Below are 17,772 nucleotides of genomic sequence, written 5' to 3' on the forward strand. Positions count from 1 at the left end.
CCTTGGTGTCTGATTCCAGTGGACAGTATGGGCTCCGTGTTGTCGGGGGCAACAGGTATTCCAATTAACGTCTCATGGATGGTTTTTATAACATTGCATCATCGCCTCATGGTTTCAACCCCCCTCATCGTCAAGACAGACAGACAGACAGACAGACAGACAGACAGACAGACAGACAGACAGACAGACAGACAGACAGACAGACAGACAGACAGACAGACAGACAGACGGACAGACAGAAGTAGCTGAGGACAACCTTTGTTTAGTTTCAGGTCCTCAGTTGATCCAGTATATAAATAACATAACAAACACGTCTAAAGACACAATGATGTTATTATACTGTATAAACCCAGAAAAATTTCCACACGTTTTTTTTCTCAGAGATAATTCAGCGGTTCCTGAAAAATACAAAAATAAAACATCTTTGAATTTTTTTTGTCGTTCTTTTACACAAATATAAGTCTTTTAAGGTGATTTTCTTTTTTCCTTTAAGGCAAGAGGCTTGAGATCCCCCCCCCCCCCCAACAGATAATAGTGCTGTCCAAGTTGTCCCGTCAGTTCCTCCTCGGGGGGGGGGCTTCAGGCACCGCCCCTCCCGTGCGGTCAGTTCCTCGGGGGGGGTTCAGGCACCGCGCCCTGAAACCCCCCCCCATTCACATGTAGCCCCGAAAACGCTTAGAAAAGGAAAGGGTCAATAAACTCGCCGAAACGGAAAAGTGTGCCACGGGCGCCGCGTGATTCCGTTCCGCGTGAAAATATTCCCGGCCATAGAGGAGACCGTGGGACACCTTTTTGTGTCTCGAATTTGCTCCCACGCGGCGCGCAAAATCGCGCAAGGAAAAAGCGGACATGGCCAAGCTCTGGGGGGGAACTCTCCCCCACGGCCCCATGTGGTGCGCAGGGGGGGGGTCTCACAGACAGGGTCCATCAAGGGGGTCTCACAGACAGGGTCCATCAGGGGGGTCTCACAGACAGGGTCCATCCCTACTGTATGACAGAGGCCTCCGGTGGGCGGTCAGTTCCTCGAGGGGGGGGGCTTCAGGCACCGCCCCTCCTGTGAGGTCAGTTCCTCGGGGGGGGGGGGGGGGGCTTCAGGCGCCGCCCCTCCTGTAAGGTCAGTTCCTCGGGGGGGGGGGGGGGGGAGCTTCAGGCGCCGGCCCTCCCGTGCGGTCAGTTCCTCCTCGGGGGGGGGGAGCTTCAGGCGCCGGCCCTCCCGTGCGGTCAGTTCCTCCTCGGGGGGGGGGGAGCTTCAGGCGCCGGCCCTCCCGTGCGGTCAGTTCCTCCCCGGGGGGTGGGGGGGGAGCTTCAGGCGCCGGCCCTCCCGTGCGGTCAGTTCCTCCCCGGGGGGGTGGGGGGGGGCTTCAGGCGCCGGCCCTCCTGTGCGGTCAGTTCCTCCTCGGGTGGGGCTTCAGCCGCCGCGCCCTGCGTGTCCGCTTGGTGACCGTGGTGAAGCGGAACTCCTCCAGCGGGTCCACCTTGCCCTTCGGGTGGCGCTTCATGAAGTGCACCTCCTGCTGCGTCTGCGTGGTGCGCGAGCCCTTCTTGGGCCGCCCCTTCCGGTTGAAGCCCAGGTACCAGCCCTTGTACTTGGCCGACACCAGCGCCGTGTAGTTGTTCTCCAAGAACTCCTCCACAAACACGCACTCCTGCTTCCTCCCATCAGGCTGCGAGAGGGGGAGAGAAAGGTCATGTTAGCTACAGTCACGTTAGCTACAGGCACGTTAGCTACAGTCATGTTAGCTACAGGCACGTTAGCTACAGTCACGTTAGCTACAGTCACGTTAGCTACAGTCATGTTAGCTACAGTCACGTTAGCTACAGTCACGTTAGCTACAGTCACGTTAGCTACAGTCACGTTAGCTACAGTCATGTTAGCTACAGTCACATTAGCTACAGTCATGTTAGCTACAGGCACGTTAGCTACAGTCATGTTAGCTACAGTCACGTTAGCTACAGTCATGTTAGCTACAGTCACGTTAGCTACAGTCACGTTAGCTACAGTCACGTTAGCTACAGGCACGTTAGCTACAGTCATGTTTGCTACAGTCACGTTAGCTACAGTCACGTTAGCTACAGTCATGTTAGCTACAGTCACGTTAGCTACAGTCATGTTAGCTACAGTCATGTTAGCTACAGTCATGTTAGCTACAGTCACGTTAGCTACACTCATGTTAGCTTCACTCACATTATTAGCTACAGTCACGTTAGCTACAGTCACGTTAGCTACAGGTTAGCTACAGTCATGTTAGCTACAGTCACGTTAGCTACAGTCATGTTAGCTACAGTCACGTTAGCTACAGTCACGTTAGCTACAGTCATGTTAGCTACAGTCATGTTAGCTACAGTCATGTTAGCTACAGTCACGTTAGCTACACTCATGTTAGCTACACTCACATTATTAGCTACAGTCATGTTAGCTACAGTCACGTTAGCTACAGTCATGTTAGCTACAGTCACGTTAGCTACAGTCACGTTAGCTACAGTCACGTTAGCTACAGTCATGTTAGCTACAGTCACGTTAGCTACAGTCATGTTAGCTACAGTCATGTTAGCTACAGTCACGTTAGCTACAGTCATGTTAGCTACAGTCATGTTAGCTACAGTCACGTTAGCTACAGTCACGTTAGCTACAGGTTAGCTACAGTCATGTTAGCTACAGTCACGTTAGCTACAGTCATGTTAGCTACAGTCACGTTAGCTACAGTCACGTTAGCTACAGTCATGTTAGCTACAGTCATGTTAGCTACAGTCATGTTAGCTACAGTCACGTTAGCTACACTCATGTTAGCTACACTCACATTATTAGCTACAGTCATGTTAGCTACAGTCACGTTAGCTACAGTCATGTTAGCTACAGTCACGTTAGCTACAGTCACGTTAGCTACAGTCACGTTAGCTACAGTCATGTTAGCTACAGTCACGTTAGCTACAGTCATGTTAGCTACAGTCATGTTAGCTACAGTCACGTTAGCTACAGTCACGTTAGCTACAGTCATGTTAGCTACAGTCATGTTAGCTACAGTCACGTTAGCTACAGTCATGTTAGCTACAGTCATGTTAGCTACAGTCACGTTAGCTGCAGGTTAGCTACAGTCATGTTAGCTACAGTCACGTTAGCTACAGTCATGTTAGCTAGTCATGTTAGCTACAGTCACGTTAGCTACAGTCACATTAGCTACAGTCACGTTAGCTACAGGTTAGCTACAGTCATGTTAGCTACAGTCACGTTAGCTACAGTCACATTAGCTACAGTCACGTTAGCTACAGTCACGTTAGCTACAGTCACGTTAGCTACAGTCACGTTAGCTACAGTCATGTTAGCTACAGGTTAGCTACAGTCATGTTAGCTACAGTCACGTTAGCTACAGTCATGTTAGCTACAGTCACGTTAGCTACAGTCACGTTAGCTACAGTCATGTTAGCTACAGTCATGTTAGCTACAGTCATGTTAGCTACAGTCACGTTAGCTACACTCATGTTAGCTACAGTCACGTTAGCTACACTCATGTTAGCTTCACTCACATTATTAGCTACAGTCACGTTAGCTACAGTCACGTTAGCTACAGGTTAGCTACAGTCATGTTAGCTACAGTCACGTTAGCTACAGTCATGTTAGCTACAGTCACGTTAGCTACAGTCACGTTAGCTACAGTCATGTTAGCTACAGTCATGTTAGCTACAGTCATGTTAGCTACAGTCACGTTAGCTACACTCATGTTAGCTACACTCACATTATTAGCTACAGTCATGTTAGCTACAGTCACGTTAGCTACAGTCATGTTAGCTACAGTCACGTTAGCTACAGTCACGTTAGCTACAGTCACGTTAGCTACAGTCATGTTAGCTACAGTCACGTTAGCTACAGTCATGTTAGCTACAGTCATGTTAGCTACAGTCACGTTAGCTACAGTCACGTTAGCTACAGTCATGTTAGCTACAGTCATGTTAGCTACAGTCATGTTAGCTACAGTCACGTTAGCTACAGTCATGTTAGCTACAGTCATGTTAGCTACAGTCACGTTAGCTGCAGGTTAGCTACAGTCATGTTAGCTACAGTCACGTTAGCTACAGTCATGTTAGCTAGTCATGTTAGCTACAGTCACGTTAGCTACAGTCACATTAGCTACAGTCACGTTAGCTACAGGTTAGCTACAGTCATGTTAGCTACAGTCACGTTAGCTACAGTCACATTAGCTACAGTCACGTTAGCTACAGTCACGTTAGCTACAGTCACGTTAGCTACGTCACGTTAGCTACAGTCACGTTAGCTACAGTCATGTTAGCTACAGGTTAGCTACAGTCATGTTAGCTACAGTCACGTTAGCTACAGTCATGTTAGCTACAGTCACGTTAGCTACAGTCACGTTAGCTACAGTCATGTTAGCTACAGTCATGTTAGCTACAGTCATGTTAGCTACAGTCACGTTAGCTACACTCATGTTAGCTACACTCACATTATTAGCTACAGTCATGTTAGCTACAGTCACGTTAGCTACAGTCATGTTAGCTACAGTCACGTTAGCTACAGTCACGTTAGCTACAGTCACGTTAGCTACAGTCATGTTAGCTACAGTCACGTTAGCTACAGTCATGTTAGCTACAGTCATGTTAGCTACAGTCACGTTAGCTACAGTCACGTTAGCTACAGTCATGTTAGCTACAGTCATGTTAGCTACAGTCATGTTAGCTACAGTCACGTTAGCTACAGTCATGTTAGCTACAGTCATGTTAGCTACAGTCACGTTAGCTGCAGGTTAGCTACAGTCATGTTAGCTACAGTCACGTTAGCTACAGTCATGTTAGCTAGTCATGTTAGCTACAGTCACGTTAGCTACAGTCACATTAGCTACAGTCACGTTAGCTACAGGTTAGCTACAGTCATGTTAGCTACAGTCACGTTAGCTACAGTCACATTAGCTACAGTCACGTTAGCTACAGTCACGTTAGCTACAGTCACGTTAGCTACAGTCACGTTAGCTACAGTCATGTTAGCTACAGTCATGTTAGCTACAGTCATGTTAGCTACAGTCACGTTAGCTACAGTCATGTTAGCTACAGTCACGTTAGCTACAGTCATGTTAGCTACAGTCACGTTAGCTACAGTCACGTTAGCTACAGTCATGTTAGCTACAGTCACGTTAGCTACAGTCACATTAGCTACAGTCATGTTAGCTACAGTCACGTTAGCTACAGGTTAGCTACAGTCACGTTAACTACAGTCACGTTAGCTACAGGTTAGCTACAGTCACGTTAGCTACAGTCACGTTAGCTACATTTATGTTAGCTACAGTCATGTTAGCTACAGGTTAGCTACACGTTAGCTACAGTCATGTTAGCTACAGCACATTAGCTACAGTCATGTTAGCTACAGTCATGTTAGCTACAGTCACGTTAGCTACAGTCATGTTAGCTACAGTCATGTTAGCTACAGTCATGTTAGCTACAGTCACGTTAGCTACAGTCATGTTAGCTACAGTCATGTTAGCTACAGTCATGTTAGCTACAGTCACGTTAGCTACAGTCATGTTAGCTACAGTCATGTTAGCTACAGTCACGTTAGCTACAGTCATGTTAGCTACAGTCATGTTAGCTACACTCATGTTAGCTACACTCACATTATTAGCTACAGTCACGTTAGCTACAGTCACGTTAGCTACAGTCATGTTAGCTACACTCATGATAGCTACAGTCACATTATTAGCTACAGTCATGTTAGCTACAGTCACGTTAGCTACAGTCACGTTAGCTACAGTCACGTTAGCTACAGTCACGTTAGCTACAGTCATGTTAGCTACAGTCACATTAGCTACAGTCACGTTAGCTACAGTCACGTTAGCTACAGTCACGTTAGCTACAGTCACATTAGCTACAGTCATGTTAGCTACAGTCATGTTAGCTACAGTCACGTTAGCTACAGTCATGTTAGCTACAGTCATGTTAGCTACAGTCACGTTAGCTACAGTCATGTTAGCTACAGTCACGTTAGCTACAGTCACGTTAGCTACAGTCATGTTAGCTACAGTCACGTTAGCTACAGTCACGTTAGCTACAGTCATGTTAGCTACAGTTATGTTAGCTACAGTCACATTAGCTACAGTCACGTTAGCTACAGTCACGTTAGCTACAGTCATGTTAGCTACAGTCACCTTAGCTACAGTCACGTTAGCTACAGTCATGTTAGCTACAGTCATGTTAGCTACAGTCACGTTAGCTACAGTCACATTAGCTACAGTCACGTTAGCTACAGTCACGTTAGCTACAGTCACGTTAGCTACAGTCACGTTAGCTACAGTCATGTTAGCTACAGTCACGTTAGCTACAGTCACGTTAGCTACAATCATGTTAGCTACAGTCACGTTAGCTACAGTCATGTTAGCTACAGTCACGTTAGCTACAGTCATGTTAGCTACAGTCATGTTAGCTACAGTCACGTTAGCTACAGTCATGTTAGCTACAGTCACGTTAGCTACAGTCATGTTAGCTACAGTCACGTTAGCTACAGTCACGTTAGCTACAGTCACGTTAGCTACAGTCATGTTAGCTACAGTCATGTTAGCTACAGTCAGCTACAGTCATGTTAGCTACAGTCATGTTAGCTACAGTCATGTTAGCTACAGTAATGTTAGCTACAGTCACGTTAGTTACAGTCATGTTAGCTACAGTCACAGTCATGTTAGCTACAGTCACGTTAGCTACAGTCATGTTAGCTACAGTCACGTTAGCTACAGTCATGTTAGCTACAGTCATGTTAGCTACAGTCATGTTAGCTACAGTCACGTTAGCTACAGTCATGTTAGCTACACTCATGATAGCTACACTCACATTATTAGCTACAGTCACGTTAGCTACAGTCACGTTAGCTACAGTCACGTTAGCTACAGTCACGTTAGCTACAGTCATGTTAGCTACAGTCACGTTAGCTACAGTCACGTTAGCTACAGTCACGTTAGCTACAGTCACGTTAGCTACAGTCACATTAGCTACAGTCATGTTAGCTACAGTCATGTTAGCTACAGTCACGTTAGCTACAGTCATGTTAGCTACAGTCATGTTAGCTACAGTCACGTTAGCTACAGTCATGTTAGCTACAGTCACGTTAGCTACAGTCACGTTAGATACAGTCATGTTAGCTACAGTCACGTTAGCTACAGTCACATTAGCTACAGTCATGTTAGCTACAGTTATGTTAGCTACAGTCACGTTAGCTACAGTCACGTTAGCTACTGTCACGTTAGCTACAGTCACGTTAGCTACAGTCACGTTAGCTACAGTCATGTTAGCTACAGTCATGTTAGCTACAGTCACGTTAGCTACAGTCACATTAGCTACAGTCACGTTAGCTACAGTCACATTAGCTACAGTCACGTTAGCTACAGTCACGTTAGCTACAGTCATGTTAGCTACAGTCACGTTAGCTACAGTCACGTTAGCTACAATCATGTTAGCTACAGTCACGTTAGCTACAGTCATGTTAGCTACAGTCACGTTAGCTACAGTCATGTTAGCTATAGTCATGTTAGCTACAGTCACGTTAGCTACAGTCATGTTAGCTACAGTCACGTTAGCTACAGTCATGTTAGCTACAGTCACGTTAGCTACAGTCATGTTAGCTACAGTCATGTTAGCTACAGTCATGTTAGCTACAGTCACGTTAGCTACAGTCATGTTAGCTACACTCATGATAGCTACACTCACATTATTAGCTACAGTCACGTTAGCTACAGTCACGTTAGCTACAGTCACGTTAGCTACAGTCACGTTAGCTACAGTCACGTTAGCTACAGTCATGTTAGCTACAGTCACGTTAGCTATAGTCATGTTAGCTACAGTTATGTTAGCTACAGTCACGTTAGCTACAGTCACGTTAGCTACTGTCACGTTAGCTACAGTCACGTTAGCTACAGTCACGTTAGCTACAGTCATGTTAGCTACAGTCATGTTAGCTACAGTCACGTTAGCTACAGTCACATTAGCTACAGTCACGTTAGCTACAGTCACGTTAGCTACAGTCACGTTAGCTACAGTCACGTTAGCTACAGTCATGTTAGCTACAGTCACGTTAGCTACAGTCACGTTAGCTACAATCATGTTAGCTACAGTCACGTTAGCTACAGTCATGTTAGCTACAGTCACGTTAGCTACAGTCATGTTAGCTATAGTCATGTTAGCTACAGTCACGTTAGCTACAGTCATGTTAGCTACAGTCACGTTAGCTACAGTCATGTTAGCTACAGTCACGTTAGCTACAGTCATGTTAGCTACAGTCATGTTAGCTACAGTCATGTTAGCTACAGTCACGTTAGCTACAGTCATGTTAGCTACACTCATGATAGCTACACTCACATTATTAGCTACAGTCACGTTAGCTACAGTCACGTTAGCTACAGTCACGTTAGCTACAGTCACGTTAGCTACAGTCACGTTAGCTACAGTCACGTTAGCTACAGTCACGTTAGCTACAGTCACGTTAGCTACAGTCACATTAGCTACAGTCATGTTAGCTACAGTCATGTTAGCTACAGTCACGTTAGCTACAGTCATGTTAGCTACAGTCATGTTAGCTACAGTCACGTTAGCTACAGTCATGTTAGCTACAGTCACGTTAGCTACAGTCACGTTAGATACAGTCATGTTAGCTACAGTCACGTTAGCTACAGTCACATTAGCTACAGTCATGTTAGCTACAGTTATGTTAGCTACAGTCACGTTAGCTACAGTCACGTTAGCTACTGTCACGTTAGCTACAGTCACGTTAGCTACAGTCACGTTAGCTACAGTCATGTTAGCTACAGTCATGTTAGCTACAGTCACGTTAGCTACAGTCACATTAGCTACAGTCACGTTAGCTACAGTCATGTTAGCTACAGTCACGTTAGCTACAGTCACGTTAGCTACAATCATGTTAGCTACAGTCACGTTAGCTACAGTCATGTTAGCTACAGTCACGTTAGCTACAGTCATGTTAGCTATAGTCATGTTAGCTACAGTCACGTTAGCTACAGTCATGTTAGCTACAGTCACGTTAGCTACAGTCATGTTAGCTACAGTCACGTTAGCTACATTCACATTAGCTACAGTCACGTTAGCTACAGTCATGTTAGCTACAGTCATGTTAGCTACAGTCAGCTACAGTCATGTTAGCTACAGTCATGTTAGCTACAGTCATGTTAGCTACAGTAATGTTAGCTACAGTCACGTTAGTTACAGTCATGTTAGCTACAGTCACAGTCATGTTAGCTACAGTCACGTTAGCTACAGTCATGTTAGCTACAGTCACGTTAGCTACAGTCATGTTAGCTACAGTCATGTTAGCTACAGTCATGATAGCTACAGTCACGTTAGCTACAGTCATGTTAGCTACATGCACATTATTAGCTACAGTCATGTTAGCTACAGTCATGTTAGCTACACGCACATTATTAGCTACAGTCATGTTAGCTACACGCACATTATTAGCTATAGTCATGTTAGCTACACGCACATTATTAGCTACAGTCATGTTAGCTACACGCACATTATTAGTTACAGTCATGTTAGCTACAGTCATGTTAGCTACAGTCATGTTAGCTACAGTCACATTATTAGCTACAGTCATGTTAGCTACAGTCACATTATTAGCTACACTCACACTAGCTACACTCACATTAGCTACAGTCACATTAGCTACAGTCACATTAGCTACACTCACATTAGCTACAGTAACATTAGCTACACTCACATTAGCTACAGTCACATTAGCTACAGTCACATTATTAGCTACAGTCACATTAGCTACAGTCACATTATTAGCTACAGTCACATCATTAGCTACACTCACACTAGCTACAGTCACATTAGCTACAGTCACATTATTAGCTACAGTCACATCATTAGCTACACTCACACTAGCTACACTCACATTAGCTACAGTCACATTATTAGCTACAGTCACATTAGCTACAGTCACATTATTAGCTACATTCACATTAGCTACAGTCACATTAGCTACACTCACATTAGCTACACTCACATTAGCTACAGTCACATTATTAGCTACACTCACATTATTAGCTACACTCACATTAGCTACAGTCACATTATTAGCTACACTCACATTAGCTACAGTCACATTAGCTACAGTCACATTATTAGCTACAGTCACATCATTAGCTACACTCACACTAGCTACACTCACATTAGCTACAGTCACATTATTAGCTACAGTCACATTAGCTACAGTCACATTATTAGCTACATTCACATTAGCTACAGTCACATTAGCTACACTCACATTAGCTACACTCACATTAGCTACAGTCACATTATTAGCTACACTCACATTATTAGCTACACTCACATTAGCTACAGTCACATTATTAGCTACACTCACATTAGCTACAATCACATTATTAGCTACACTCACATTAGCTACACTCACATTAGCTACAGTCACATTAGCTACACTCACATTAGCTACAGTCACATTATTAGCTACAGTCACATTAGCTACAGTCACATTATTAGCTACATTCACATTAGCTACACTCACATTATTAGCTACACTCACATTATTAGCTACACTCACATTAGCTACAGTAACATTATTAGCTACACTCACATTAGCTACACTAACATTAGCTACACTCACATTAGCTACACTCACAGTATTAGCTACACTCACATTAGCTACAGTAACATTAGCTACACTCACATTAGCTACACTCACATTATTAGCTACACTCACATTAGCTACACTCACATTATTAGCTACACTCACATTAGCTACATTCACATTAGCTACACTCACACACATACATGTTACATGTTGCCAAAAAGACACTTTTCAGTCCCTGACCACTCTTACATGCAGCTGAATAACCAGCAGACATCCCCTCAATGTCTCATTTCATTATACAAAGTTATACAAACATACTTTTGAATTAAACCAAGTTGTATAAACAATGCAGTGATGAACGGTTTTTCGCAGCGGAGCAACAAGTACTAAGTAATGTTACACAAAGCTACGCTATGCTTGATCATTATACCTGGTAGCAGTAACGTTACACAGAGTTACACTATGCTTGATCATTATACCTGGTAGCAGTAACGTTACAGTTACACTATGCTTGATCATTATTATGGGTGTAATGGTACACAGAAGCCACGGTATTGCGGTCACGGTTCGGTACGAGTGCGGTACAACAGGAAACGTTAGGTTATGACTATAACCAAGTTCTGTTAGTTAGGGGCGATGCTTGGCATCGCCTTCTGCACTATCTCGCGTACGTGCACGCGTACTGAATAAACCACAAATGTACCTCTAATACCAGTATTAGTCTGACCACACCCCTCATCAGCTTACCTTCATAAGCAGGTGTGTGGTCACCTGCTCTCCTCCTTCCCAAGCTTTCACCACAAGGTGAGGACAAGGGCTGCAGCGGCGTCCGATGCCAAGCATCGCCCCTAACTAACAGAACTTGGTTATAGTCATAACCTAACGTTCTGTATCGTTAGTGGCTTAGCTTGGCATCGCCTTCTGCACAAGGGAGGCCAAGCGGAGCCACTTGGCTGACAAATACACCCCGCTGACAGCCCCCCAAAACCATCAGAACAGGGAGGGCCGAGCCCCCCCGACCCCCCCTAATGGAGGGTAGCCCCCCTATTAGGGACGTCACGGGAGGGCGACGGACCCGACCGTGCGAAGAGGCACTCAAGCAACTCAACGCACAGGGTGAGCAGACCGTGGCTTGACCCCACGACTACACACACGCACAACCCGCATGCCACCCGGGAACGAACGGAGGAACAACCTCGTTACTGCCCCCAGAATCACGGGGTCAAGGGCAAACCCAACCCCGTGGCAAGGCCGTAGCAGCGGAGCACGAAGGAAGACCCAGACCCACCAAAAGGACTGGACTCCCTGGAATGGGGGCCCGGAGAAGTCCATGATGCCAGCATCAAGACCCCACCAGGTGGGCACGTAGTGCCCCGCCCCCCACATCGCCAGCGTATTCGGACAAAGGCCCCTCAGTTACTGCACCTGGTATTCCCAGGCGGAACCAACCAGGCCAGAACCTGCCCAGCTTCCGAGATCGGACGAGACCGGGCGTGTTCAGGTCGGTATGGCCGTAAGCCGAGCGGGCCCCGTCCCCCCAATAGTACACCGCCTGGCACACTGACCCTGCAGAAAAGGCAGTCAGCATGGCCGTAAGCACACAAAAAAGGTTAACCAACGGAAGCAGGCAGCGCACCGGGGAAAAACCAGGCAACAGGCTGTTAACCCTAGCCTGGAGACTGCGGACGAGACAGGCGCCAGAGGGGACAGCTGAACACAGCCGCCCCGGCGGAAGGAGCGTAAGCTGGCGGTGTTGCATGACCAAGCCTCCATTTAACAACCCCCACCCAGAGGGGTCGAGGCAGAGAAGGCTGACACGATTGGCAGACGTCATGAACGTGCAGGGGCACCCTCAACCGGTGAACCCGGGAGTTGACACTGCTCCAACACACCAGGGAATCAACCACCTCGGTGTTACCCAATGCGGTGGTTGTTCCTATAACCCCTCAAGAAAAAACTCCAAAACACACCTGCGGGTATACACCGGCTATACCGCAGTACAAGTGTTTCAGTTTCCAAAAAGGGTTAACCCAGGCCTACGGGTCGCAAACATCACTTCGGACCGGGCCTGGCGGTACGGGAAGCACAGGGTCACCAGAGGAGGTCAAAAAACCACCCCCACAGGCCCCTCTTCGCCATGCGTGAGAGAGGAGCGAAAAATAATGGAGAACCAGCCCCTAAGCACACCGTACCTGGTATTCCCCGGCGGTCTCCCAACCAAGTACTAACCAGGACCAACCTGTGTAGCGGCCGAGATCCGACGAGATCGAGCGCGTACAGAATGGCATGGCTGTAAGCCATGACGACAGTGCTGAGTAAAAACATACCCAACCAGGGTCTCCATAGCGCTTAACCCTGTGACACCCAGACCGACCTGGCATTTTTCCCCCTGAAAAAAGCCCAAGTCCCTCAGGGTACCAGAACAGCAGATCTGCATCCCCGGCGGACAACGGGTTCAACTGATCTGGACCAGCGTGACCAGAACCAGTCCCGTGCCCTAACCACGCCGACATGCCTACTCCAGGAGAAGGGCAGATATGCGTGTTGATCTTAACATGAAAAGAAGGCGCCACCCAGACGTCGGGACGAACCGCGCCTGGTGGCCCACCCCAAGGGCGTGAGACCCCACTACATATGTTCAGATCCATCCCGTCATCATCCCCCAGACATGAACGAGAATCCGTCGACAACCCACCCAGGTCATGGGATGTGGTCGCCGGAAGAGGAAAAACCCCCATCTCAGTTGCTTTATAAAAACGCTGTTTCAACCACAAGCAACTAAGGCGTGCCAGTCAATCGCCTGTTTACAGCGAGCTAGCACTATACGTGCGTCGGGACACACCCCCATCAATGAACAGGCTATTTAGACCTGTCATTGAATCCCCAAGGCGCCCAGGGGAACGACAAGAGGGGTGTGACACTCCCCAACTCCAACACTTCTGGAATAGAAAGAAGGAAGCATCAACAGTATGTATCCCAGTCTACACAGCCGGGGTAAAAAATGTTCACATTTTTACATCCCACCACCCTCCCATAGGAAAGAGACGGGGATCCCCAGAGAGACTTCCCACGCGAGCTGTACAGATTGAAAAGAATATATTGCACCTTGAGCCATGTAAAAAACTGGTTTTAGGGCCTCCGGGGAAGAGGCACCGAACCCATACACACTCAATAAACGAATTGAATCGAATATACATACAATAGAAAAGGACCCTTCTAGAGGGTCCACTCACTTTGACAATCTGAGGAGGAAGGCTCTGTACTCTGATGGAGGCTTCCTCACATGGAAGAAGGAGTCCGAACTCACAGAAGGCCTGAGTAGGCGCTTGGTGAGGAGGAGCCCTGACCACCCCCCCTGAAAACAGATCCATCACATGGACCTGAACAGCACACGGAAGTCCAGAGACGCGCACGGTGACGTACTCTATGGCGGGGGAATTCCTGCGGTGCACACGCCCAATATACCAGGCCGTGGGACCAGGAACTCCCTCCCCCCCCCCCCCCCCCCCCCCCGTAACGTGCCGAACCGCCACGTGACGGGAACCTTGAAGGACAGGGGGTGTACCCCTGACCGACAGAACAATGGGGAGAGGAAAGGTTACCAGTTCACCCCTTTACGACCCCACACCCATGATACAGTCCCCAGGGAACCGGGGGGGGAAACACAATCCTCCTATTTTACCCTCAATACGGCCAGTCAAAACAGGAAAACCTGTTAATGTGTGAACTCACTGTTCATTGTCATTACAGTCTGAGAAAGAACATTCTTTTACTCACTCGTCACCAAGCATAGCTTCATAGGTTAGTTGCCTTAGTAGTGAGTACACGGTACACATAAACACCATGATGTTTCTCACACAACAACCAGATCAATACATCACGATCTGCACGGAGAAGCTAACTGCTAGTGACAAAAACAGCTCACACACAACCCGCAACGTATCTCAAATGCATTGCAACAACACACGTTTTGGGAAAAAACACCGTTATTCACAATACATTTAGCAAGGTAAAACCAGAAGACGTGTTTATGAGGTCTGGCCAACCCCGTACCTGCCCGGAACGCAGATCAGCGAAGTGCAGTCACAAGCCACCGTAGAACACAGCCGTCCCGTGTTGTTCGATCCGGGCAGCGTCGCCGCTCCACCAGTCGCTACAGTCCTCTTTGTTGACGCAATCCCCGTCTAGGCTCAGGCAGGGTCGACGAACATCCCCTGTCAAGGATGACGTCGTGGTCAAGAGTGTAAAACATGTTAAAAATCAAAGCACGTTCAACAGAATAGCATCAAGCTAACGGCTGCTCCAACCGTTCGGGTGCTATCGCTTCCGCTCGCGGGACGCCGATCTACGACGCACGCGATCAGGAGCGAGCTCCCGGCGGCGCGCGAGAAGCCAAACTACCCCGCGCCAGGCCACCGACCGGCTAACCGTAAGCTATGAACATGTAAACAATGACATAACACTCACCCAGACAGGCCGCCGTTCTGAACCCTCCTCACTTTTTAAGAGAAAAGAGAAAACAAGACGTCAACACCGCTTCACAACGGTGACATTAACACGTCCGGCGGAATCAGCACAGTACCAACTGGCCTGTATAGCTGACTTTGAACATGAATCTGCCGCTATCGCACATTACATGCACATATCCCCTCGTGAAGGAATACTCTCATTTGGATATGAAAGATGGGGTCTTAACACGGTGACAGAGAGAATCCACTCGTCCAGAACACACAGGGATCACCAGTGTCAATGGTCGCGGCCCACTAGTTAAAACTATAATGGTCGCCAGACCAAGGCCTTCTGTCGCCTAGACGGCTAAACAAAGGACCCTAGCCTGGGGCCGGTTTCCATAAACTTTGTCAAGTAGCCCCCATAGCACTAACAGACAAGTGGAGCCCGCCAGCAAACACTACTCACCCAACCTGGAACGCACCGCTCCTCACAACAGCGGCATGTCCGACAGTTCAGCTGTGGCCTGACAGGTTTCACCCCAACAAACACAGCAAGGAACTGCAGTTGAGAAGCATGCAGCGGCGTGCTCCCAATACGAAAACCGGTGGAGGGTTTGTAGAATGATCATCATCTTCTAGACACTCCAGTACGAAGACAATATCGCCGTATTTTCTCGAAAAATAGTGAGAGAGAAAATAAAGATATGATGTCAACGTATCCTTGTTTCCCAAGCTGTTCCTAATCCAATTTCTTCCATCATGGTGTCAAGTGTGGGGATCTACCGAGGCACCTCTTCCTTGTGGTGAAAGCGAGAAGGAGGAGAGCAGGTGACCACACACCTGCTTATGAAGGTAAGCTGATGAGGGGTGTGGTCAGACTAATACTGGTATTAGAGGTACATTTGTGGTTTATTCAGTACGCGTGCACGTACGCGAGATAGTGCAGAAGGCGATGCCAAGCTAAGCCACTAACGATACAGAACAATTATTTATAATTATTATTATATATTTAATTATTTATAATAATAATAATTATTATTATTATTATTATTAAATAGAATAATTTTCTATAGGCTTGCCTTGGTAGTTAGTGATACTGGTGTCATTCTGTGTTCAGGCATCCACTGAATAAATGAATTGCCTACTGCCCCCTTAACAACTTAGGCTTGTTAAGTTTTAGTTTCACTTGTAGAGAGGATTTAACTGCACTTGAAGCCGAGACTGAAGACTAGAGAACAGGTGACATGTTACACAACAATGGCAGAGGATTTATCAATATTTTGGATTTAAACACAGTAGCAGTTCAACTGGAGAGGAGCTCAGATGATCAGTCCGGAAAAGTATGTATTGCTTTTTTTCTCTTGATCAGCTGTGAGAGAATGTCCGCGGAAGATAGTTGGCGTGTGTGTTGGTGACACACCAACTTGGTGTGTGTCTGTGTGTGTGTCTTTACATTGGTTAACATTATTGGGCAAACAAGAAAACAAAAGAAAACTGTAAAATTGTAATGACCCTGCTGTGTTACAAACATGATATAATTCATTCAAGGTTTTGTTTTAGGGACACCCGACACCTGTAGTAAGGCGGGGAGGGGAGGAGGGGAGAAACAGCCTGCAATGCAGAGGGTCAGTGCACGTATTTAATTTGGTCTGTCCCCTTGTCATCGTGCGTTTACAAGCTTCAACATTTTATTCATCCTCTAAATTTGGCAATACAAGCTTAATATTCAACGTTAAATATCAATGTAAGCCAGTGTAAAGTAAAGTAAAGATATTGAGCATAGATTTGTAAAATGTGCAACCCTAGTTTCTAGGGGTGGAACAATACGCATTCGAACCATACACCGTTCGGCACAACCTCCACGGTTCGAGGGCGTGTATGTATTGTACGGTTCAGGGGATGCAAAAAAAAATGTAAAACTTCATTTGGCACGGAGCCGGGAGAGGTGAGCGCTGGCTGCAGGCAGCAGCAGCAGCAGGTGCTAGTCAGTTTGTGTAAATGGCAAGCGCAATATAAATCAATCTTCATTACGACTTAAAAAACATATCCATTAACATTACATAGGCCTACACACATCTTGCCATAACGTTAGCAGTTTGTACAATACAACGCACGTTTTAACTATGGTAGCCCGCCAGCTAATACAGCCAATGAAATGTTACCGTAGCTACAAGCTAGCAGAGGAGAAAATGGGAGTCTGAGAGGCGGGGTGTTTAAAGACAATGATAGGCGTTTATTCAACATCCAAGAAGGCTAACAGTGACACTTTTCCCTTTGATAAGAAATCCAGCCATATTCCTTTCATTGTATTTCTAATACTGCACTTTAATTTCAAGCGGAAAACTAATATTTCCATTAAGAACTGACAATCAGGGAATTTAAACATTGTTGACATTGTTTTTTTCTGTTTATAATATTAAAGAAAGGAACGTCTAGTGCTGGCTGAGCATATTGTTTGTTTGCACTAAGTTAATACTTTGACAAATATAAATAATAAATAATACTGTAGCCTATATTTTTCAGTCAGTTCGGTCTTTGTGTGCCAAACATTATTTCTTTTTAATAAATGAGAAGCATGTTTAGATTTGAGAGTGTTAAATTATTATAATTTCTTTTTATAAAAAACAACGTATATCGAACCGAACCGAAAACCGTGATGCGAACCGACCCGTTGATTTTGTGAACCATTCCACCCCTACTAGTTTCACCTAGTGGTATGAGACGTAT

The 17,772-nt window shown here is 46.4% G+C and overlaps 1 protein-coding gene across 1 annotated transcript in view; it reads right to left on the bottom strand.

The window, feature by feature from the left end:
* Nucleotides 1-1,305: 1,305 nt before the first annotated feature.
* Nucleotides 1,306-17,772, bottom strand: part of fgf24 (fibroblast growth factor 24) — a 108,285-nt gene continuing 91,818 nt past the window's right edge. The window contains exon 5 of the mRNA XM_084339330.1: nt 1,306-1,664. Within this exon, the coding sequence (XP_084195456.1) occupies nt 1,386-1,664 (279 nt within the window). The 3' untranslated portion in view covers nt 1,306-1,385. The remainder of the gene's footprint in view (nt 1,665-17,772) is intronic.

This window comes from Notolepis coatsorum, assembly GCF_963971535.1.
Source record: "Notolepis coatsorum genome assembly, contig: SCAFFOLD_438, whole genome shotgun sequence".
NCBI lineage: Eukaryota > Metazoa > Chordata > Actinopteri > Aulopiformes > Paralepididae > Notolepis > Notolepis coatsorum.